Source organism: Periplaneta americana, chromosome 8 (genome assembly GCF_040183065.1).
Source record: "Periplaneta americana isolate PAMFEO1 chromosome 8, P.americana_PAMFEO1_priV1, whole genome shotgun sequence".
In the NCBI taxonomy this organism is placed as follows: Eukaryota; Metazoa; Arthropoda; class Insecta; order Blattodea; family Blattidae; genus Periplaneta; species Periplaneta americana.
The window spans coordinates 129065466-129090993 of record NC_091124.1 but is presented as its reverse complement, the minus strand read 5'-3'; the positions used below and the strand labels follow the sequence as shown (position 1 = coordinate 129090993).

Below are 25528 nucleotides of genomic sequence, written 5' to 3'. Positions count from 1 at the left end.
ATACTTGAGTTTGCCACGAGTTATTTCCATAAGAATGGTATTTCGTCTCCTGGAAACATAAACGCGAAAGAAAAGGAAATGGTCCAGTTCATTATTGAACTGATTCAAAATAGTTGTAGGAGTGGACCGGTATGAGGAGACAACTCTCGATGTATGTGAAGGAAGTGAATGTGATTCGAGTGATAGTGATACCGATAGCAAGACCCTTACTTCTGCAGGCCCGAGTTCGATATTCGAGTCAGACAGTGAATCCCCAGAAGCCAGTGATTTGAATAATCAGTCCCCCTGCAAATCGTCCAGTTCAAGTTATGTTCCAAGCCCTGTAAAAAATGTAAATGTAGGTATCAGCATGGACTACAAGAGGAAAGCTGTGCAATTCTGGCTGAATGAAGGTGGTAAAAAGCGCCATTCAATATCATACGTTCACAGGAACTTTCATCGCATTACATCAGAGCGACAACTGTATTCATGGAAAAAATAGGTAGAAAATATATCGACACATCCCACAGAACATAAAAAACTTATGTATGAAAAACTATTTGCTCGTTTTGAACATGCTAGAAGAGAAAAGAAAAATGTGAATGACTAAGACCTGCGCCTGTGGGCCTTGGAAATTTCCCAAGGACTTGTCATCAAAATTAAGGATTTCTGTGCACATCACTCTTGGATCAGTCGTTTTAAGAAAAGACATAAGATTAGGAGCAGGAAAGTAACAAAATTCATATCCCGCTCCCATATTCACAATGAAACAAACAAGGATAAGGCTGCAGAGGAATTTCTGGAGACTGCCAGAGAGCGTTTTATACGCTACACACCCTCCTCTATCTACAATACAGACCAAAGTGGGTTTGAACGTGAAATGCGATCTAAACGGACTCTGTCTTTTGTTGGGGAGAAACACATACACACAATAGCATAATCAGTCAGTGCACTGACACATTCATACACTATCATGCCCACAATAAGTATGGATGGCTCTTTGTTGCCGAAATTATTTATCGTGCAACTGGAACCGACATGAACGTTCGGTCCAATAGTGTCCAAAAGGATGTTTCAAGCTGATAACATCATTGTCACTGCCACAAAATCAGGTAAAATTCTTCCCATTCTCTGACGAAAACTGTACTCTGCTGTTTGACTCATGGACCACGTACAGTGACACAACTTGTATTGAAGATATTCCTCCAGGCAAGACCATCGAACTGCTCCAGATTCCTTCTGGTACTAGAGGAAAAATCCAACCACTTGATACGTTCTTCTTCAGACAGTGGAAAGCCCTTTACCGCCGCTTATCAGAAACAACAGCGACGCGCGAAGATATTCACGCCAAAGTTTTTCACAGTGACACCATACTTAAATTGCAATCATTTATCCATTTTCAATTTTCATCTCCATGATTCCGGGATATGATAAGGTATTCTTGGTTTGCATGCAGATATACCGCAAAACGACCTCCTGAATTTGTAGTACCCGTCAAATATTGTCTTCAAACGACGAAAAAACAATGTGAAGATCAGTGTGACAATAAAGTGTTTATTCGTTGTGCATGGTGCCGAAAAGAATTGTGTTTTCAACATTCAATCGATACCAGTCATTTCTGTCTCTTGTTTATACTTCATTGAGAAGATGGGACACAAGAGAGTTTACTCCATTTCACACACACACTCCACTCTGCTCGCCAATGAGACAGGGATGTCCAGCTGCACTGCGTTATCGTCTGGCCACAGAAAGATTCTAGCTTCGATTTCGGGGCCTTGCAGTGGAAACAGGCAGCTAATGTTTCGCACATGATCTTCTCGTAGCACATCGGTTATGTCACCAAAGTTTCGAGGTAAGTTTCGGCATGTGGGGTGTGCTTCTTCCCTTGTAAGAAAGTATTTGACGGATGCAGATATTAAAATAGGGTTTCAAAAACATACCGGTAGTTTGATAGTTCTAGTAGTTCATTTCATTCATTCATTCATGTTATTCAGCAGCCTAATGGACAAGATGTAATAGAAAAAAGTAGCGAGCCACAAGAAGAACAAGGTAATTTCTACGTTACCTTTTTAAATAATTACATCACTTTTTATTCTTTTTATAAATTATACTATTTTGAGCTGTAATAGCATATGGGAAATTAACAGGTTTCTGGTTACCTATTGCATGTAAATACTTACTGTTTTGAAAGTTCAGTCTGTACAAAGACGTCCATGTCCAGAGGCAAAAATCGAATGATTGTTTCTGTTTACATGATTATTTATGTATGGTACATAACTACGCATTATCATATTACATGAATGTAGTAAATAAAATTGCATATTTCTTAGAAGACTTATTTCTTTTATATCTGTTGAAAAAATGCTCTGTAAAATGAAAATAAATGTAATAAAGTTAATACAAAAGATCCTTAAATCATAACGATTACAAAAATATATAATTTACCCAGTTTTACTGCAGAAACAGTGTAAACTCTGTGAGGTCAGTCACTGACACCTGCCACTGATATTTGTTTATGTAACAATGGGCATTGGTATGCGACAGTTAAAAGAGACTGGACATAAATTTCGTTTTCAGGTCAAGTAGTAATCTGTAATAGCCACAAAAGGTTATAATGTGAAAACAAACATTAATTTTCACATGGAATGACCATATCTAACCTGAGGTGGAGCTACAGCGGGAGGAGTCCTGTATTCCCTGGATCCTTTGCTGAGACTGCCCCCTGTACGAATAGCTTGGGGAGGTGTAGGGGGCTTCGTGGTGGGGGCAGGGCCCACCATGGCTCCCATTCCAGTCGTTGAGACTGAACCAAGTGACTGAATACTGCCTTGACTAGAGCCCCTCTGCTTCGTTCTTGGTGTGCCCCCTGTTGCTGTGGTCCTTACCCCATGTCCAATGTCATCCAGTGCTGGAAAGCAAAATCACTCCTCACACACTACGAATTTCAGCTTATGTCAAAATACAAATAAGTAACTGAGATAGAAGTTTCACCTGTATAATCTATGGGCTTCCGCACATATTTAATTGGTTTCTCAGGATTTGCAGGAGCTATGATCTTGTATTGCCGTGTTGTTGTTTTATTGGCTGTTAACACTCCAATTTCACGACGGGCAACTTTCTCCTTATGAATCATAACTGTCTGTACAACAAAAAAAAGACCAAGTCGCTTTATCTTACATAAACAGAGTCAGGCCAGTCTATGCTAACAAGGACATGAATGTCAATTTCTAAACTATTTAATTTAATCAACTCTGAAAATTAGACATATGATACCATCTGTATACATAATCCCAATTGTTCTTTCAAATAGGGTGCAGTAACTGCTAATATAGAGAAATTTTTTGCGATAAGTAGGACCAATTGAAATTTTCTCTTCTTCATATTATCTTGTTACAGAGGTAAGCAATTTTGAACAGTAATTCCTAAATACAAATATTCATTTGTGTCTCAGCAAAGTAAAAACAAGTATTAAGAAATTGTGTTATATCAGTTACCAAAATTTGAGGTTGTTTTGTGATTACAGATAACTCTACTAAGGCACCACAGGCATTAACAAAAACAAACAATTTTTTAATATATTAACAAAACAAGGCCTGTGGTCGGAACTAATATCTCGTCCACAAACCACCTGCGTCAACAACTGTCCTCATTCTGCGCGGCATGGAGTCCACAAGATTATGGAACAGGTCTAAATTCTTGGCCATCTCCTCCCATGCATCTAGAACTCTGTCCCACAATTCCTCAGGTGTCCGAACAGGTGGTTGTTCTGCCTAATTAGAGCGTAGGATCCTTTTGACTGCAATCCACAAATTTTGAATCGGATTCATATCTGGTGAGTTTGGAAGCCAGTCGACTGGGTTGACATCATGCCTCATTGTAAACCATCTTTAAATCCGGTTGGTGGTGTGTATAGGATGATTATCCTGCTGGAAGAAAAGTGTTCCTTCTGGATATCGTTTTCGGGCAGAAGGGATAATTACATTTGCCAAAATGTGTTCCTAGACTTCTGCCGTAAACTGCCCGTGGATGCGTTCCAGAAGTCCTGCCCCATCGTATGACATCCATCCCCAACATGTGACTCTCATGCAACCCGACTTGTTAATAATTCGTCTCACGAAGCGTTCATCGTATCAGTGGCCATTCATACAATAAACTAGGGCAGTACTATTGTTGCTATTGGAGACAATTACCTCGTTGGAGAAAATGACATTTCTCCAATCGAAGTCCTGTCGGAGAGTAGCATATGCAGAATAACCTATGCGAACCAGGGCAATGAGTTATTGTTTCTGTGCCATCTTCAAGCGTAATGACGAGACAGAACGTTGTATTAACAGATAGCAGTATTGCTTGAAAGAGAGAGGGAGGATTATTATTTGAGTTTGGGCATATTGTAAGAGATATCGCCACATAATTATAGCTTTGCGAAACACATGTGATGGCAAATTTGTAATTAAAAAAAAGAAGATTTGGGGAGATTCGAATCTTGAGCTACTACTATCAACTTGTTCAATAGACCAATGCCGTAACGACTTATGCTACTGTGACTGTTAATATCAGTTCGGCATAATACGTGATTTTCCTGCTCATATTCACTCCGGTTGATTTTGTATTTATCAATTTTATTATTATTTCACTCTTCAAGGGCCCTGAGGTATGTAGAATCAACCCGCCATTCGATTTTATTACATATTTTAGACTCTTAAACAAAATACAGCAAATTTAAATGGTTTAATTATGTGTTACCTAGTGAACTAAGGCTTTGACAAGACGAGCATGCGCAATGTTATGTCTCTGGAACTTAGAAATTGTGGGCTGGCCCATTCTTTTTGCCGCTAAGTGTACAAATGCTTAATGGTTTAGATATGGGAAGAGTGTTTCACTCAAAGTATAACTGTATTAACATAATCGATCACATTTCCACAGAAATAAGAAAGAAAACAGCTGAAAATAAAATTAAAAAAAAAAACATAAACATTAGTATCATGGTTGATGAATATACTACTGTTAGTAATAAGCACCAGGGTTAGTGTTAGTGTTGTGCTTGTGTTGTCCCATGTCAGAAGATACTCCTGTACAGTCTTTCTTTTGGAACCTGATTGAGTTACATGAAACAACAAGCAATGCTATCAAGACAGTTATTACAGAGACGTGAAATCTTACGGATTTGATTATTTGTACCTCAAGAATCATCTTATTGGTTTTGGTTTTGCATGTGATGGCGCATCAGTTATGCTAGAAAGAAAAAATGGTGCTGCAGTAGAGTTGCAGAGAGACTTTCAAACTTCTATAGTGTGGCACTGTGCAAACCATAGATTGGAGTTAGGAGTACATGATGTAAGAAATTAGGTTCAGAGACTCACTAACTTTCAGTTCTTTTTTGATAAACTGTATTCTGTTTATAATTTATCACCAAAAAAACACAAACAGAGCTTAAGGAGTGTGTATCACAACTAGAGGAAAAATTTAGAGCAGTTGGAAAAATATTTTCCATTACATAGGTTGCTTCCATCATGAGAACATTGAAGTCAGTTTGGGATAGTTGTAAGCCAATTGTTCAACACTTTTTTCAAGCCTCATAAGACTCCGTTCAGATAAGTCACTATAATACATATATAAGATACACTAAGTCCATCTACACTTATCAATTTATGAGTGCAGACAGACAGTCCTAGTGTACCTTATATATCCAAGAGGGATGACGAACGTTTTAATATCAGGGTCTGCATAAGATAATGACTTCAACTGAATTTATATGGGTGTAGTTTATGGTATCAGTCCTTTCAGTTCTTCTTCAAAGAAGAGAAATAACAAAAGCAGAGGTGGCAGATAAGCGCACAGTTTGAGTTATGGAATCCTTGATTGACCCTCCAGGCCACTATACAGAAGTAGCTATCTCTACTCCACAGCACAAATCTTTTAAAGATGTTTAACATCATAACAATTCTAAAATGTGTGTTATCAATCATGGGCATTTCTGCAGAAGCCTAGCAGAAAACCTTAGGCAGAGGCTCATCATAAACCCAAGCCAGTCAACAAACCTTGCATCATCAGAGAAGATAGGCAGCACACAGATGGTAACCAAACTCAAAAGTGAGGAGCTAGTGCATGATCTGAAAATTGTGTCCACAAAAAGCTGAGATATAACTAATGCAGATCAATGTACTGGTATATCTAATCTGTGTGACATTTTCATCTCCCAGACAAGAGGAGATATATTCAAGCCTTCAGACTCTTTTTGGACACAAACACTACATCCCAAGAGATTCATCACCTGTTGGTTCCTTGCCAATATCTACATCTGAGTGTAAACGTGCGTTCAGTGGTATGAATGACATTCAGATGAAGAAAAGGAATGCTTTGTTAGTGACACGAACTAGTGGATGTATTTTCATTGGATGTTGGCCTCCCAGTATTGAAGTTACATCCACTGCCATGTACAGTTGTGGTTACGTTCAGGGTGAAGGTCAGTCGATGAAACTGCATGCTGTAAAAGAGTCTTTTCGAGAATGTCAGTAATGATGCAATCTGGAAGTTACTCAACTGACTGTCACAATATGTAAGTTAAATTCATAAGGTATTATAATATGTTCCAAAAATTAATATTCTAAATATATTTTGTATAATGTTAAAAGGTATGTTGGTACAGTTTGCAGTGAGAGAGGGAATGGAAGGAGAGTATGTAAGGAAAAGTGTTCGTATTTAAATTTTTCTACCATATTTGGTCATAATTTTTCCTCAAACGGTACATTTGTTTTTCTATTTTTTTTTTTTTTTTTTGTAAAATTAAGAAAAAATTCCTTTTTATAAATTTATGGGTTTGTAATTGTAGAGTTCCATCTAAAATATTTTTCCAACTTCAGCACTGATTTCAAGGCATGTTTTCGTAACGCTTCTCACAGCCTAGGGGTTAGGACTATAGAGTACAGGAGTAAAGGTCGGTGGTTCGAGTCTCGACATCAGCAATGTAAATTGTGTGTTAATAATAGATTAGATATATAGAATATAATGTAAAAATTAGATTAAATAGTAGGAGTAGAGAGGTGAGATACAGAACAGAGAAGCAAAAAGTGAATGAATAAGAGAGAGGGAATGGAAGGAGAGTATGTAAGGAAAAGTGTTCATATTTAAAATTTTCTACCATATTTGGTCATATTTTTTTCTCAAAAATGGGTAATCTCTCTGCAATATTATTTGGGGTATTTCATTACATCATGTAGTATGTAGCCTATGTGTTTTTTATTGTCTTTTCGTAACTGCTTCTGTATGGTACCATGCTGAAAATTTAATAAATTTCAGAAATTTTATGTCAGTTAATTTGTATGTTATGTCAGTTACTTACATTTTATTTTGAAGAGGACAGAAAGTACTGCTAGGCTTATGCATTCAAACTAAGTTTGTAACATAATTTTTTTACTCTTCATGTACTAATTCAGGGAAATTCAAGATATAAATTATTTCATTGAAATGGTTGTTCATTTCTTGTTTACATCAGGTATTCAACAATTCAATTAACTATTTCAATAAAGGAAAAATATTTTTTGCTGAATCCTTGTTTTGTTATATACATCGTGTCCTGCATAAAACATTAATAAAATAAATGGTTATAACTCCAAATATATTATGACAAAGAGAAATATATCTAGTCAGGTTTGGTAGTGCAGATCTTGCAATTTATGTAACAATGTATAGTAGGTTCGAATTTCACGTTAATCACTGGAAAGCCATTGATTTAGCGACAATGGAAATTTTGTCTGTCGACTTCCTGTATGTTCTGAGTCAGCTACAGCAGTGCGACTACAGGCCTCGCAAAGGATTCTGAAGAATGGTCTTGGTCGTCATATCCAAGCGGCGAGCATAGCCAGTCTCGCTTACTAGTAAATCCTCCCACACACGTGACCATTACCAAAACAAACTCCATTCGTCTGCTCAGACCACGCCAGCATACAGTCCCCGGTATATTCTTGTGTGACGTAGATGCGAGTGTTAACTAGTTTGTAGTTGTGGTAATTAATTAGTTTCATTATGCCTCCTATAGTTTCCAAATTGAAAGGGAAGACACTGCACAGTCAAAACCGAGAGATTGTTGCTAACGTTTACGATTATATGAAGGAGGAGACGAAAGAAAATGACCGATTTTCACCAAAGTATTTTAAAGAAGTAATGAAAGTCCAAGAAAGAGTTGCTGCAGCCACTGGGGTGTTGCACAGTTCCGTCTACAGACTTTTACGAGACAGAAAAGAGCATGAAGAGGAAGGGACATCTTTCGACACTCCTGGAAAAAAAACACAACGTCCCAAAAAGAATCACTGACATCGATGATTTCGATAAATGCGTAATCCATCGCACCATATACAACTTCTATATAGAAGAAAAGTGTGCACCAACAATAAGAAGACTGCTGCAGAAATTAAGAGACACTATCAATTTTCAAGGTAAACCCACAAGTCTTAGAACAATAATCAAAAACTTAGGCTTTCAGTGGAGAAAAACAAGAACCAATCGAAGTGTTCTAGTTGAAAGACACATTATTCGTTCTCTTCGTGAGACATATCTGATGTCTCTTCGCAAATACAGAGCTGAGGGACGGCTAATAGTGTATGAAGATGAGACGTACATACATAGCAGTCACACCGTTCCGAAGAGTTGGTCTGACGACAGCAGCTCTGGTTTGATGTCTCCTGTATCCAAAGGGGAGCGATTTATAATCGTTCATGTGGGTGGAAGATTGGGGTTTATACCAAATGCTCTCCTCATTTACAGGTCGCAACTGAAAACAGGAGATTTTCACAGAGAAATGAACACTGATAACTACATCAAATGGCTTCATACAATGTTAATTCCAAATTTACCCCCTAACTATGTTCTAGTTATCGACAATGCTTCATATCATAATACACAACTGGATAAACCCTCAACCTCAAATTCCTTAAGAAAAGATATGCAAGCCTGGTTGGTGAAACATAACATCCCATTTGATGAAAACAGTACCAAAACAAAGTTGTACGATTTAATCTTAGCCAATAAACCAACACAGAAGACCTATTTAATTGACCAAATATTAGCCGAAAACAACCATACAGCCTTAAGACTTCCACATTACCATCCCGACCTGAGTCCCATTGAATTAATTTGGGGAGACGTTAAGCAATGGGTTAGTAGTAGAAATACCACTTTTAAAATAAAAGATGTCGAAATGTTGTGTCGACAAAGATTTGAAGAAATTGGCCAAACGGAATGGGAAAATGTATGTCGTAAAGTGGAAGAAACTGAACGAGAGTATTGTGAGAAAGATGGCATCGTGGAAGAAAGAATTGAGAGGATTGTGATTGAAGACAATGGGATGGAAAGCAGCGACGAAGACAACGAGTGTGAAAATGACCCAATGGAAAATGAAGACGAAAACATATCAGGTGTGGAAGAAATGGAGGATGATTAGTTGTCGATTTCGTAAAATGTGTGTGTTATTGTGTGACATTTAAAACATTAACAGAATGTCACTATTATATTTGGTAATTAGTGTACTTAGTCCGTGCATCAACATACTGTAAACACGGAGTGCAATTGTTTTTAAATAACATTTAATACTGGTAGCTGAAAGTGTGGGATTTAAAAAAATTAACAGAATGCCAGCATTATATTTCGTCAAGTAGCGACTGTACTGCCAGTAAATAAAATAGTGTTTGTGTTATCGATGACGTCTGACCCTGCTAACTGCCTGACACTGCAACGGTTATGAAGTATGCTGGCAAACCGCCCATCCACATCTGGTGAGTAACTCTCATCTAAGTTTCGATTACAAATTTCCATTCATCTAGAATGAATGCTATGCCTGTAAGACATAAGACATAGTTATATCTACCCTCTTCTCATCGCATTCTTAGACATCAAATACATACATTGCATACATTCTGGCAACATATACTCCACGTGTTCTGTTAGAGTAGCTAAAGCAATATGTACTCCAATTGTTGGGTTCAATGAAATCGGAGCTGTTCTTTCCATCTTACCGCCTTTAATTAACATTTGGCTTCAAGACGGTCTTACCTTTGATTTTAGATGTTAATGTGGAATTCGAACAAACTATAACAATGGTTGCCATGGAGAAATAAATAAATAACAGCAAACTAATTCTGTAAAACTTGCCATGTGGACTGTTCAGCACAAAGTCTTGTGTGTTTTTTGGTTACCGAGAAACAAAGTCTATGAAGCATGTTCAATGCTGATTTTGTCGGGAATACAACCTTCAAAGATATGATCCCATTACTGACTATACGAGAATAAAGGCCTGTGATGCAAAGTTGAAATAAACAGGAAACTTGTTGTGGAGCAGTGGTAAACATTCTAAGAAAAGAGTTTCTGAAGAGAACACTGAACTCGTACGAACCTTCTTTACAAGAAGCCCAAGAAAATCAATCCAAAAAGCAAGTTTGCAACTCCAGATTCCTCGCAGTACTGTTCATAATGTTGTACACAAAAGGCTCCATCTTCAAGCATACAAGATTCAAATCATACAGCAGATCAAGGCTGAAGATAAGAGGCTAAATTTTGCTGTTAGTGTTTTGGATAAAATTGACTAAAACAACTCGTACTTAGATCATGTGTGTTTCTCTGGTGAGTTAACTTTCCACTATCAGAAAAAGTCAACAGACACAACTGCAGAATCTGGAGATGTGAGAATCTGTTTCTTGTGTTTCAACATGAACGTGATTCACCCAAAGTTAATGACTAATACAGTTCACTAAAAGATCGTGTGACAGGTCTCTTCTTTTGTGCTGAACCTACAATGACTGGTTCAACCTATCTAGATATGTTGGAGTTGTATGTCGTGCCACAGCTTCCTGCAGGAATCATTTATCAGCAAGATGGCTCTCCTCCTCACTTCGCACTGGAGATACGCAAATTTCTTAATGACAATTTTCCCAGACAGTGGATTGGTAGAGGATCTGAGACACCCGCTTGGCTGCCAAGGTCACCAGATCCATCACCCTTGGACTTTTTTCTACAGGGATTCGTCAAGGATCAAGTATACAGAATACCAGTGGCTGACCTCGATGATTTGATGCTCGAATCCACCTTGCGATTCAGAATGTCACTATTGAAATGCTGAGGAATACCTGGAGAGAGGTGGAAAATAGGCTCGACATCTGCCATGCTATAATGATAGTCATGTTGAAGTGTATTGAAATTACAACTCTTTAGGCATTAGAAAATATTAAGGGTCGCTTCAGACGAGGCCAATTTAGTGGCACTGTAAAATGCATGTTAGTGATGCTGCTTGATATACTAAATTTTTGTAGAGAATTTTTCAGTCTTTCAGTGAACATGGACGTAGAAGGACATACTTTTGGCAACTTTACTCATACAGTGAAAGAATAGCGTCTGGGTCCATCCATTAGTTTTGGAGAGACTGAATCGAGGACTATTCCATACCTTGTTTGATGATATAGATCAGGACAATAAAAAATATTAATTTAATATTACGCATATGAGAGATGATATAGCATAAAACATATTTTTTTGTTTAATATTTAAGAATTCAAAATTAAATATTAATACGCAGCAAACATGAAACCAATCATACCATGTAATTCAACCAGTATAATACAAATAAGTTAGGTGTCTGTAGCATAAAAGTAAAGTCAAAAGCCATGGTGGTGTAATTGAACTGAAGTTCAAAACTGACATCAGCTAATTTCTTTTTAGTTAATTCATTTACATCATTTTAGATGCGTTATTTTATTTTAACGTGAAATAAAGAAGATTTTACTACATAAATAATATATCCGTAATTCGCACTAATCCAGCTATTTAGTAGTCTAGTCTATTGTTATATTATTATTGTCATTGTCATTCTATATTTTTCTGTCGTAACATAGCCTGTATACTGTCATGACAGTGTAGGTGTAGGGAAATGGTGGCCCAACAGTCGTCCGTTAGCAGTGCTACTCACACGCCACTAAAATAGTGGCCTGGCTGTGGCCCTGTCTGAAACCTACCATTTAATCTATATATTGCAATGAGAAGCATCACTTTTAGTGGCCGCCACTAGCGGCAAAGCCAACCACTCAGAGCGTCTGCAACGTGACTATTCTGTGGTTGTGGCTGTCTAAAGTCCTCCATTTAAATCCATTATTCACAAGTGGCAGCGCATTAGCAGCACTTCTAAACGTGGCCTTGTCTGAAGGGACTCTAACAGTTGCAATTAAATAAGTTTTTCATTAGAGCTATGGACTTTTAATTTTATTGGTATTTTAAGCAGAACACGGTGTATTATAGGCTAGTATGGGTATGGTATTATCATAATTGAATCTTCATTGAAGGTTCAATAAGTTTACCCCGCTGTAAACGAATTTTTCACAATTTTATCACTGCCACAAGACATTTAACTTCTTATTGCACTATACAGGGGATAGGGGGTGCATAGGAGGTATACAGCAATAGGCCTACAATATAATTTTATGAAGTACAAATGAGGATTGTAATTACATATCAATCGACATCAATTTAACTACCTGGTCGATCTATTACAATTGTAATCCTCATTTGTACTTAATAAAACTATATTGTATTACTGTATACTTACTTAATCACCACTTTGTATATGGGGTGTTCACTACATTAACGCATTGATTATTGCACAAAACGCACTTTAGGAACAAACTGTAAAAATAATTAGTGGTTAGAATGAGCCACCATTCTTGGCATGCTTCCCATATCGTCCACTAGGTGCTCCCGACTCGGCATAGCAGGGAGTTTAACACTGTAAACAAAATAGATTAGATGTGTTGTATGATGTGAGAGGTTAGGTTAGGTTAAATTAGATGTGTAGTATTATGTGAGAGACTAGGTTAGGTTAGATTAGGTGTGTAGTATTATGTGAGAGGTTAGGTTCATATCACATCCTGTGCATATCATTCTTCACAGTTGGTGACAATGAAAATCCCATCATTCCCTTCCTCATACCACATCTCATTGAGGAAATATAATGAAGACCACACGATTCACGCACGACGAATTTCGTATGCAAGTAAGATATGTATTTGGGACAGGCTGAGTGAGCATATAAATGTCCTAGTCATCACATTCAATTTCCACTGCTTCATACTACAAATCCTAATTATTTCCAAGGCATTTTAAGAATGTTTTCTAATGGCGCACACATATTTAACCTTTACCGAATCTTCAATCTCTCTACACACCACATGGGACAGACGTTTGACTTGTGTTGAGATATTTCATGACGAAATGAAATTGAGAGATGACCAATTTTACAAATAGGCCTATAATATATAAATGGAAAAATAAATAGGAAGAAAATTATCGTAATATCGAGAATCAGTGACATGTTAGGTTTCGTTTATTCAGGCTGTTGGTATGCCTTGCATATACGCCTTTTGATAGATAGGTACACAAATAGATTTACCCTGGACCGAATATAATAGTGCTTTCCCGAGTAATGCAACATAATGGTGATACCACTGGATTCTGTGATGATTCGTGTGAAAATGTCAGAAAAAAAATTCCTTGGTCGAGTAATTATATAAGGAATGAAGGTATTTGGGATGGATTGGGTTGTTCTACAGCTTTCGCAGTGACCTGGTCTTGTCTTTAGAGTGGCGTGTTACAATTATAAAATTATTTTCCATTATTTAAATACTTTTTTCCTTCCGTAGCCTATGTTGTGTGTAGCAGGATCAACAATTCATACAATCGTACACTTTTGGTATCCTTTATGCCAGAAAAATTAATAGACAAAGCTACGAAACTGTCTGAAATTAAGTCAGTTACCACGGTATGACCCAGGCCCGATCGGCACCAGGAACTCTCCTTCAGTCATATCATAGTTCCATAGGCCTACTTCAAACTCCGATACATGACACGGGATTCATTTACTATAGGATATCGCTTAATTTTCGTCAAGTTGGACAAACTATGACGTCACAATATGGCGCCAATGACGTCACAACATGGCCGACGTAAACCAAAACAATAAATAAATAAAACTATCTAAAAAATTTAAAAACAAACTGACGATATCCCATTCTACAATATAACCCAACCGCTCTTATCCAAAATACGATATCACCAAAACAATTCACGATATTCCATACTGGAACAGAGCCCATCCGCTCTTATCCAAAATAGGATATCAGCAAAACAATATCACAATATCCCATTCTGAAATATAACCCATCCGCTGTTATCCAAAATACGACATCACCAATACAATTCACGATATCCCATTACGGAATATAACCAATCCGCTCTTATACAAAATACGATATCACCAAAACAATTCACGATATCCCATACTGGAACAGAGCCCATCCGCTCTTATCCAAAATAGGATATCAGCAAACCAATATCACAACATCCTATTCTGAAATATAACCCATCCGCTCTTATCCAAAATACGATATCATCTAATCAATTACAAACATCCCATCCTCGAATATAACGCATCCCCTCTTATCCAGAATAGAATATCAGCAAAACAATTTCAAAACATATTCATCTCATGTCACTAAAATATCACCTCAACGATCATCATCGCCCGCTTTTTGCATCGTGTGCTACACGTAGGATCTGCAGCCCCGATACCCCGCTTCTATTGGTGATATCGTATTTTGGATAAGAGCGCAATTTTGAACCCCAAACAAAAACATTCAAAAGAAACAACGAACAGATCCACACACACACCTATATATACAAAACCAACAAAAACAAAAACATATATCCACAATAAATAAATTAAACATTATTCTCGATACATAATTACTACCCTAGCAAACGAAAACCCATCCTTATAAAAAACAAATAAAACGCTCGCCATCCAAACCTTCTTTTTATCCTCTCAGATCCAAACACATCCTTAAACCGGTACGCCATTTAAACCTCATGAATACCAACCACGAACAAAATTTACAAATCTACCAACCTAACCACTTCCATCCAAAAAGTGACATCATCAAGTGACGTCATAATATCACTTCACTCCATTCTACAATCTAGCCAACATAAATTCTCATAAAAACAATAACGATATCCTATAATCAAGTAAACCCCAATACACAACAAATTCTTAAATGGAAGATTTATGGAAGTGACTTTTACAAGGAAAATATGTTAAACGAAGGAAAAAACATTAATAACAGTTACAACTCCATACGCAGGTTGTACAATAACGTACCTGAGCAATATGATTCATTTGACTTTCCATTTCTGCAAGCTGTGCAGTCTGAAGATCCAGCAATTGTAAAAAGTTGTAGGCCAGGGTGTTAATTTGGTACGCCACACTAGCCAATGACTGTGTGGTATAATTCTTGGTTTCTTCCAAAGCAGCTCTTTTATTTTCAGACTAAAACAATGAATGCTAAAATGAAACAAGAATTCAAACATCTCCAATTTCAAACAGTAGTTTTAGAGTAGTACTACCGACAGTACCTGAAAATAGTTGCCTTCGCAATATTCTGCTACTCTTTCCAGATTAGTGTGGCTGTCGGCCAGACTACTTCTACCCTCTGGAATCTCGGTTGTCAACAATGCTGCTAATTCTGCCATATTATCAGAGTCACTTCCCAATCCTGACTCACGATTTGGATCCATTACACCTGACAAATAATAATGCATTATACTTAAACATAAATTATCCTGATGACAATTACAAAACCAGAAACCGAAACATCTCTAGCACCTCTGCAATTATGCTGCTTTATTAAAATTAAATAAAAAACTCTCTTTTTTTTCGAGAAATAAAATATCTAGAATAAACTTTATTTTTAATAACCAAAATATAACAATTATGGGGCATAATCTGCCACTCAGTTGCTACAACCGACTTCACACGCTTTCTAAAAACTACCCAAAAAATTAACATACTTTAGATTGTAGAAACTACTTCCGTAGTCAAAATGGAGTAAAATAAATACTCCACCCCATTACGTCACCGTCTCACTACATCATTGATAAAGTTTATAGTAACCAAACACAAAATATATATATATTGAACAGTAGGCGGGAACTATGCATGATGACAAAAGTAAAAAACCTACCACCAATTGCAATTGTAGAACACATAACTTGCATCACTTGTTACCGAAATACTCACACCAACAAAGAACAAACCACACGCAGTATTCACAACTAATCGTTATCAACAATTCGATGTCCAGTGTTGCCAACACATAAATTGTATCCCCGTCAGTCTATCACCAGGAAATCCATCAGAATCCGTCAAAATTAAAAAAAAGTAAGATCTACTCAACATATCTATATACAAATAAAAGCAAATATTAACACAACTTCTTTCACAATCTAGATTAAATTAATAAAAATTCATCCACATCAACTGCCTCTAGTTCTGCAGTTGATGCGCTTTGTTGGCATACGCTCCCCCAAAAATTAAACAACTACAAATTACAGCAGCTAAAAAAAAAATAAAAAAAAGAAGATGTAAATACTAATTTCCGCCAGAAAATTCGTCACCAGTCAATGCCATTTTTTTTCCGTCCGCTACATTGAAATTCCGTCAAATTCCGTCACTTTTGACGGAATTTCCATTCAGTTGGCAACACTCTTGGTGACACCCTAGATCATATATAAAACAGATTGACCAAGCTTATATTAAATTTAGACGCAACTGGAAAATAACGGACGCTATGCGTCGCTAGTGTCGAGAAATGAGTTTGCAATAACAAACACTAGATGGAAGAGTACCTGAACAGTACATAGAGTAATACGACTGTGGGATGACTTTTTTACGTCATGCCACCTCCAAATTTCTTTCTCATTGTAATGTGAGGTTATGTTACAATAAGGCTTTGATGTGTCGCTAAATTGTAGTATACAGAAGCTTGTTTTACCCAAATTCATCAACACACATAGATGACATTTTGGTACATGGCTGATATAATGTTGTTTGCGTTCAATATATAATCTGTCATCATTTTATGTACGAAATCTAATTGTTTTTAATTTTCAGTATACAATACCTCCCTAGCAACAATTATCACAAAATACTAAAAAGAGTAGATTTGTCTGCGTTTGTTGAATGCACATCATGATGCTCACGAAAAGGCACTAATTTATTTTGTGTGAACAAGATTACAATTTTTGAATATGAAGGAAAAGCAGGTATCCCTCTTCTGAAATTTATCCGAAAGGGGAAGAATTACAACTCCCTATCCCCAAACATGTTTCCTCTTTTCTAGGCCTATATGTTTTCATTTTACAGGTGTATTATATGATGCGATATGGAAGCAGATAAATAATAACTGTACGTTTCTCGTCCACATTAAATTCAACGTGTTCATAACGTAGACCTGATATATTGCTTCATGTAGGCTACACAACTGGCAGTGTTCTTTTTACGAATAAGCGGTAGTACTAATCATTTTCTTTTCATCTGAACTATTGCTAGAATATGCGTTTGTGTTTTTATTTGCTCTGTATGTTGTTAAATAACTACTGAACATCGTCTTTGGTTAACAAATTGTTCTAGTATTCGTTTCATATCAGTCTTACGGTATTGAATTATGTCCATAACGTGGGCGAGATATTATCAGGCTGGAAAATTCGCTCTGAATGCATTTTTTTTACACAATTATCTAATTTTCAGCAGATTTACGATACCCTGTGCGGTTTCTCTGCCAATGCAGAGTTAATTGCAATATACGGTAATTCTGTTATTTTCCTGACACTTTTATATCCGTTCTCAAACGTACTGATTTAGATTCTTTACCCTACTGTAGGTATTTTGCTCTCTACAAATCATCGTTAGTCAAATGAAATAGCCTATAATAGTTGTTTGCAACGAATTAGTAGACAACCTCAATCCCTCCTGACCGCCTCCCTTACGAATTTCTTTCTCACTTTAATCAAATTTACTTTATACTGGTCCTTAAATTACTGAAACTAGTGCTGAGGTAGTTACGGTGATTTCTGAAGTGAAAATCGTTCAATTTATAAGGGTGAAATCAAAAATAACTTTTGTAGCCTTTCCTTGTCCTTAATTGGAAATTTGAGTAACTTCATATGACGACAATATTTCTTCCTTCTTCTACAGTTAACATAATCGCAGATGGGCATTTCTAAATGAAGTTTGTTACACAGAAACCTTTGAGACAATATTGACACTTGAAGTTCTTTATATAGTTCATCTATAAGAGTTAAATTAGCGCTGAGGTAGTTTCCTTCATACTCAGCTTATTCACCTTACATACATGAGTCTGTAACAGGTTAGGTTTGGTCAGTGCTGTCATGGTAATTTTTTTCTTGGCCATACACCCCACCCCTTGTTTTCTCCCTTGAAATATATTTTACTCCCCTCTCTCTATTTCTCCAATTGTCATTTAATTATTTTTTTTAATATTAAAGAAGAAGTATAGAAATTGTTTTGCTTTACAATTTAATTGTACAAGTTTGATTTAAAGAATACACCATGTAGCACCACCATAGATGCACACTTGTCTCGATGAATCTTGGAGTGTATATTTGCAGCACTTCTTGTTTTTCAACCATTATTTTATATAATTCTGGATTCCAGTGCTGAAGAGGTGGATAATTTTTGTTTATGAACATCAAACAAAATAGGCAGTAGGTACAGTAGGAACAGGAAGGGATGATCTAAGATCTGTATAGATCTCCACGTACAAAACTTAGGCACCCATATGCCGTATGGCTCCTTACAGACAAAATTTTCATTTCCCCATACGATTAATTAAAAAAAAATTGTAGGTTCCATACGATATATGGCCTCGTGTGGCCTCCATGACAGCACTGGGGTCAGTTAGTTTAGGCACTTTTACACCTTGCAAATACAATCAAATGCATCTCCACAAAAAAATGCCTTATAAATTGAACGGTTTTCACTTCAGAAATCACAGGAACCGCTTCACCCAGGTAAGTAGTTAACAGTTAATCATTTCAAAGCTCTTGTTATATTATGAAATAGCATCACACAATGCTGCCAAAATAAATGTTCCCAGTGTTAAAATCACAGAGTGTAAATTTCGCTTAGGACAGTTTTTGCTCTGGAAAATTAAAGGAAACAAACAGTATATCAAACCAGCAGCTGAGACACAAAGCACCTGAAATTCGAAAGTGGTTAAAAATTTTTATATTTCGTTCTTTCTTATTTACCAGCAACAGAAGTACCGATATCAGATTTTTTGCAGAGCTAATATCAGAGGCCCCTCCTATTAGAGAATGTTTTGAATATTATTATATTCTGGAAAACTACATTGGCACATCAACCTCCCCTCCCCCCGCCTGAATTCTGGGCTGAAGCACGAAAATTTCGAAATGTACAAACTACAGATGCGGCAGAATATTACCACAATGGTTTTCAGCAAGAATTTTGTAAGACATATCCAAATATCTTCATGGTCATTATATGTATTAAAATAAAACATATACTACATGTGAATTACCTACTAAAAATGAGAGAAATAGAAATGGGAAGGACAATAAAAAAAGTGGAATGGACAAACACTAAGAAACTATTCATCTTGAATCAGTATGAACAATAGGACACTTTTTTTTTGGTGTTAGTGGTATAGAATATGAAATTAAGTTGCATCAATAAGTTTTTCGAGTTAATTACTTTGTTTGAAACTTGATGAAATTTTATTGTACCTTAACTCAATTTATTAAGGTACAATAAAATTCAAAATAATAACTGCAGGCCATTTTAAAATAAATCTGTTGGATGTAAATTATTTCTTAATTTATTAGGACCATAAAGGTATTGTTACAAGCGATAGATTGAATCATTTTTATCTTAATAATTTAATGTAGGATGATTACTTCGGGAATTGTTATGCTCTAAATTGTGAGGATATTTTAATACTTTTTTAAAATATAAATTTGTAATATGTTTCCAGTTAGTAAAGAGTAATTCAGAGAGACAGAGGTCTCAAGCATATTTATTGATACATGCCAGAATTATTAAATATGAAAAAAAGAGTTCTTGCACTAACATACTGTTTATAAAGTAACCAAATCTTAAGAAATACAGTATATGTACTGGTATTCTATATAAAGGCATAGGAGTGAATATAAATCTGTTTTAAGGAACTCCTATTTAATATTCCTGCTATAGGAACATGACAAAATAAATACAACGCAGCATGGAAGCTAATTCAAATCTTATCGAGTATTGTTGATGAGATGTGTTATGAAGGTAGACCGAATCATTCAATATAAATGTATAAATAGGACGAATAATAATAGATTAATTTCAGTGTATGTAGTATCAAAACTGAAAGCGGTAACTAGTCTATGAATGATGTCTTAACAAGTATAAATAAAATGGACTCTTGACAAGAGAGACACATTTGGCTTCAGTAATAACTAGGACTTCAAGGAATTTATGGTAGCTCACCTGTCAGGCAAAACCCTGAATAGTCAGCATTGTCGAACTATAGAAGCGCGATTAAAAAGTATTTTTTTCCCCACCCATTATATATGATTGCTTTTTTCAAGTCCCGGTAATAACACTATTAAATTAATTATCCCACATATTTGGATGGTGCCTTTCTTTGTTTCTGACATAATTTATGAGAGTTTCTCTTTTACACTTCAATAGAGAAATACAACTTTCAGTGGACAATGAATGTGTAACTCTAATGGAGCTCTAAGAACCACAGCATTAATGTTTTCTTCTTTTCTTTCATGCCCTTTAGTTTTTGTTGCAGATAATATCATGCTATTGGATAATTATACATGCACCTTTCTAATAAAATTGGCATATATTTCACTGGTCTCAGAAGTAAAATTAAATGTATAATAGCTTCTCGGTGCAAAATATTTACTGAAAATTAATGTAGGATTTGAATAGAAATGTCACTTCTCAGGCAAGGTTATTCGTGGATGACTGTATAATATACAGAAAAAATTAGTGATAAATCTTATATCACCACCTTGCAAAACTAGCTTGACGTTATTGAAAACTGGACTACAACAAATAAAATTAAAATCAATGTGAGCAAAAGTAAATCAATATGTATCCTTCTGTAAAACACAAAATTAAATTCGTCTCATATACCAATTAAATGGATCACCAGTGTCACAAGTAAACACTTAGGTACTGTATATATTTTAGTAACAAACTGGTTGAAATAAGTCACTAATATTACAAGGATAGCCTGGAAAACACTACATTTCTTTATGCGTATTCTTAAGAAAGCTAACCGAAAGTCAAAAGAATTAATGTACATAACCCATGTTCGGTCCACTGCTGTGGAGTAATGATAGGCACATCTGACCGTGAAATGAGTGGGCCCGGGTTCAAATCCTGATTGGGGCAAGTTACCTGGTTGAGGTTTTTTCCGAGGTTTTCCCCAATTGTAAGGCGAATGTCATGTAATCTATGGCGAATCCTCAACCTCATCTCGCCAAATATCATTTCACTATCATCAATTCCATCGAGGCTAAATAACCTAGTAGTTGATACAACATCGTTAAATAATCAATTTAAAAAAAGACGTCAGATAAGCAGAGGAAGTTACAAAAGCTTGTAGTGGCGAAGAATTTAAAGCGTCTGTGTTGTTAAAAAAAGGGAAGTACTACAAATGGCAGAAAAAGTGGATAGCCTATATTGATGTATTTGTTACGTGACATTACACAGGAGATATCACCACATATAGTTGTAAACAACCGTGGATATTTTAAATCTGAAAGTGTACTTTAGTGTAATTTTTTTTATTGGGTTATTTTACGACGCTGTATCAACATCTAAATTATTTAGCGTCTGAATGATATGAAGGTGATAATGCCGGTGAAATGAGTCCGGGGTCCAGCACCGAAAGTTACCCAGCATTTGCTCGTATTGGGTTGAGGGAAAACCGCGGAAAAAACCTCAACCAGGTAACTTGCCCCGACCGGGATTCGAACCCGGGCCACCTGGTTTCGCAGTCAGACGCGCTGACCGTTACTCCACAGGTGTGGACACTTTAGTGTAATCAAGTGTTGCTTTGTATAATAAGAACTGTAGGCACAGTGTATACGGTAAATCTCTATATGCATTTGAAAAGATTAGTAATCAACTTGACAGAAATGTTCGTGTGTCACAATATAATTTGTAATATTTTATTTGTTAATGGCACTATTATTTTTATTAAAGTATGCGATTTAGCAGTTACATGTACTTCACAAATGTCTTAATTGTTTCAAAAACAACTAAATGCATTTATGACATTTGGCACAATAATATGAACATTTTCCATTTTGGTAATAAATTAAGTGGCAAGAAAATGTTCATGTGTCACATCATATAATATTTAATATTTTTTACATTATTAATTATTCCTTTTCATTATGATTTTCTGTTTATATTTTGGAATGCTTACGTTAAAAAACAGTGATGTGTCAGTATTTGATTAAGGCCCGATTGTATAAACCATTTAATCTTAGATCAGAGGTTAAATTGATCCTTGTTTCAGCTGAACTTGGAATTTTGTGTTGTATAAAGTCTAATCTGAGATTAATTTGTCTCAAACTAAAGTCTACTTTGACTGAAGAAATTTCTCCGATTAAGTTAGATGATCCAAGTTCAGTTATTTCTTTTCTGTTTGAAATATACGAGTGACAGATTGTGCAAATAAAATATCCAGTATTATTAATATTAATAGATATGTTAGGTACATTTATATATATTTCTTTCAATTTCTTGCCTTAATACACAAACATTCTTATATTTTATAAGGCTCTATCGTGTTCAGCAGTATCAAATAACATAACCTATAATTATATTATGTTTATAACAACCATTAATTATTAATGGATATGATAGCTACATTCATAAATGTTCAATTAACTGTATTACTAAACGAAAATTGTCGTTTCATAAAGCTTTATTATGTTTAGCAGTATCAAACACCATAACATGATAACAATTTGGTGAACAGTGAACCTTCTTCTTATTGTCCGCCATTATTTACATTGCAAAAAAAACCAGTGTCTCCAACAGAGTGTAATACGGAAAGTCGCGAAAAAGTAGTTGTAAATCCGCTAGATTTCTCATTATCAACAAAGAAAGATTAAATTTTGTCACTATGGGGTGCTAAAAAGGTCACTAAATCCCTATTTAAGCAATATAAAAGTTAAAAGAAATTGTTGTTGAAAAAGAGTTAAAATCGCTAGATTGGCAACACTGAACAAACCTGTATAACATGGTCCGCGCATCACGTATTTCACCTGTTTATGCGATGTTGCCAAATCCTTTTCACATGAACTTAGATTGCATTTGAACCAAGGTAATTTGATCGCAGAAAAGTTTTATACAATAGAAGAAGTGTCTGAACTCGGTTTACTTTTCGATCTTCGATCAAAGTTGATCTTTAGTCAGGGAGTTTTATACAATTGGGCCTAAGTATCCTGTGAAGATCATAGTTACTTCGAAAATGTTACGTGTGTGACTATGGAATGACCCATCAGTATTGTTAGTATTGTTACAAATTACAAAACCTGAAACTGTTAGAATGGGATCAGGAGTAGTGACAAAAAGTGTAATGTTGTAGGCCTACATCAACATGACTATTTTAATCCAGTTTCTAATAGTTTTTAAGGTTTGAAGGCCTTTTGAGGTAAACAGTATTGAACATGTGAGGGAAGGGCTATTTCTTGGTAATGGATTAGGCCTGTATATTTTATAATATTATTAACTATATATTGTTAAAGTACCTAGTAAATATCGTAATATGTATATTATATAATACTGTAAACGAGACAATATCACAGGCTGCAAACTAGATTATTCTTGTTTTTGTATAATTATACGAACATGTCTGAAATAAACAAGACTACCCAACGAGCATTAGTCTGTGCTCGTTGAGACTACCATTGGTTAGGTTAGGATAGGATTACTTATATATTGTAATCAGGCTATATGCACAAATTTTTCAATATACTACTATCATAACTAAATAGGTAATGTTAACATTAATTTTCATAAGTTTTTGTGGTGCAAATTAAAATAATTCAAAGTAAAGTATAACAAAACTCTGACAACATTATAATTATGAACGTCAAATTCTCTTATTTTATTTATTTTTCAGTGTTTAGTCCCTTATTTCCCATTGTTCTTTGGATTTATCATTAGTGAAATATCAATTAACGGATAAATTATGTTATACACTCAGTTGATAATATAAATAATATTCACGACAAATATATAAAAACAGAAGAGATAACTAATCATAATTTAGCCCACCAATAACTTTATAACATGGTCTAAAAATTCTGGGTAGATTGCCTTTGCGCGAGACTCTGCATTGTATTCTATTCAATACAAAGGCGTACTTTATCATATCTCTCCGCTTCGCCCACGTGACAACTATAATTAGAACTCCCTCGTTCCGAACTTGCCTAGGTCATATAGGCCAATAATATTTATCCATGGTCATCAATTGTCGACAGTACATACCGTTGCTTATCTCGTAAGCAAGAAATAATCGATTTAGACCGACCAGACCGGTTCAGAGTTCGTGTCTCGTGATGGTGTTGGTCATTGTGCCATCTGTTGACGATTCTTGAACTACATCAAGCCGGCCTCGACTGCAAAACCTAAAGCCTATATAAAAGAGCTATCTGTTAGTATATATGATCTAGGGTGACACGAAAGATGTTGCCTTGTCAGATTGACTTCTGATAATTTCCCTCGCAATAGGTTGAAATTTCCCGTCCCATTTACGAGTAAAATTTCCCTTGACAACTCCTAGCTACCACACGTCCCCCCCCACCATTGAGCCACAGTCTAATACTTACAGTCGCGCAACTTAAACACTTTTTTTGCCAACATTCGCGACACTAGCGCCCAAGCGGCAGGCAAGGCACTGGTGATAGGGTTGATACAGCCAGCACGTGCTTTAAAGGGATGCGAGATGTTATAATAAAGTTTTAATCATGCGTCGGAATAAAGGCAATGTGTGCAATGACGAAAATTGCAGTAACAACAAGTTTAAATCTCCGAATTTGTCGTTCTTCAGATTCCCTAAAGACCAAGAGAAAATCATAACTCATTCATAACCAATAATCCACGTTGTAGGTAGCCTACGTATTGTATTCTATAAAACATTTATTACTTATCAGCAGGGAAAGGATTTATATGTAAATACATATTTACTTATAAAGCTAATATAATTTATATTTTGCATTATCTTTATGTTTCACAATGTGTAGGGTTGAAAAATCCTACTTTTATTTTCCATATTTTTCCATATTTTAGAGTTTAGTACATATTTTCGTTAATTTCCATATATTTTCCATATTTCATATAAAACAGTCCATATTATATTAGGTTTAACAATAAAACAAAACAAAATTCCATTAACTTTTAAAAATACATTTCAACAATAGAGATTTAAACACATGTTCAGTAATCCCTTTAACATCAGAGTTATTTGAAAATTAGCAGTCCTATCAACAATGGGAAAGTAAGTTACAAAACTGTATTAATTTAATTTAAAATTTTTAACAGACTTCAGTTGTGCAGCTCAACAGTTAAATGCCAGTCAGAGTACACATAGGTTCAGTTTTGTAAATCATACTA

General features: G+C 35.6%; 1 protein-coding gene across 3 annotated transcripts in view; it reads right to left on the bottom strand.

Annotated features, from left to right (window-relative positions):
• Positions 1-16150, bottom strand: part of Abi (tyrosine kinase Abl) — an 87590-nt gene extending 71440 nt beyond the window's left edge. For all 3 annotated transcript variants that reach the window (XM_069833593.1, XM_069833591.1, XM_069833592.1), the window contains exons 1-5: positions 16032-16150; positions 15424-15590; positions 15170-15337; positions 2971-3118; positions 2640-2887 (exon numbers count right to left, since the gene is read on the bottom strand). In XM_069833593.1, the coding sequence (XP_069689694.1) occupies positions 2640-2887; positions 2971-3118; positions 15170-15337; positions 15424-15590; positions 16032-16065 (765 nt within the window). In that variant the 5' untranslated portion in view covers positions 16066-16150. The remainder of the gene's footprint in view (positions 1-2639; positions 2888-2970; positions 3119-15169; positions 15338-15423; positions 15591-16031) is intronic.
• Between the last annotated feature and the right edge of the window lie 9378 nt (positions 16151-25528).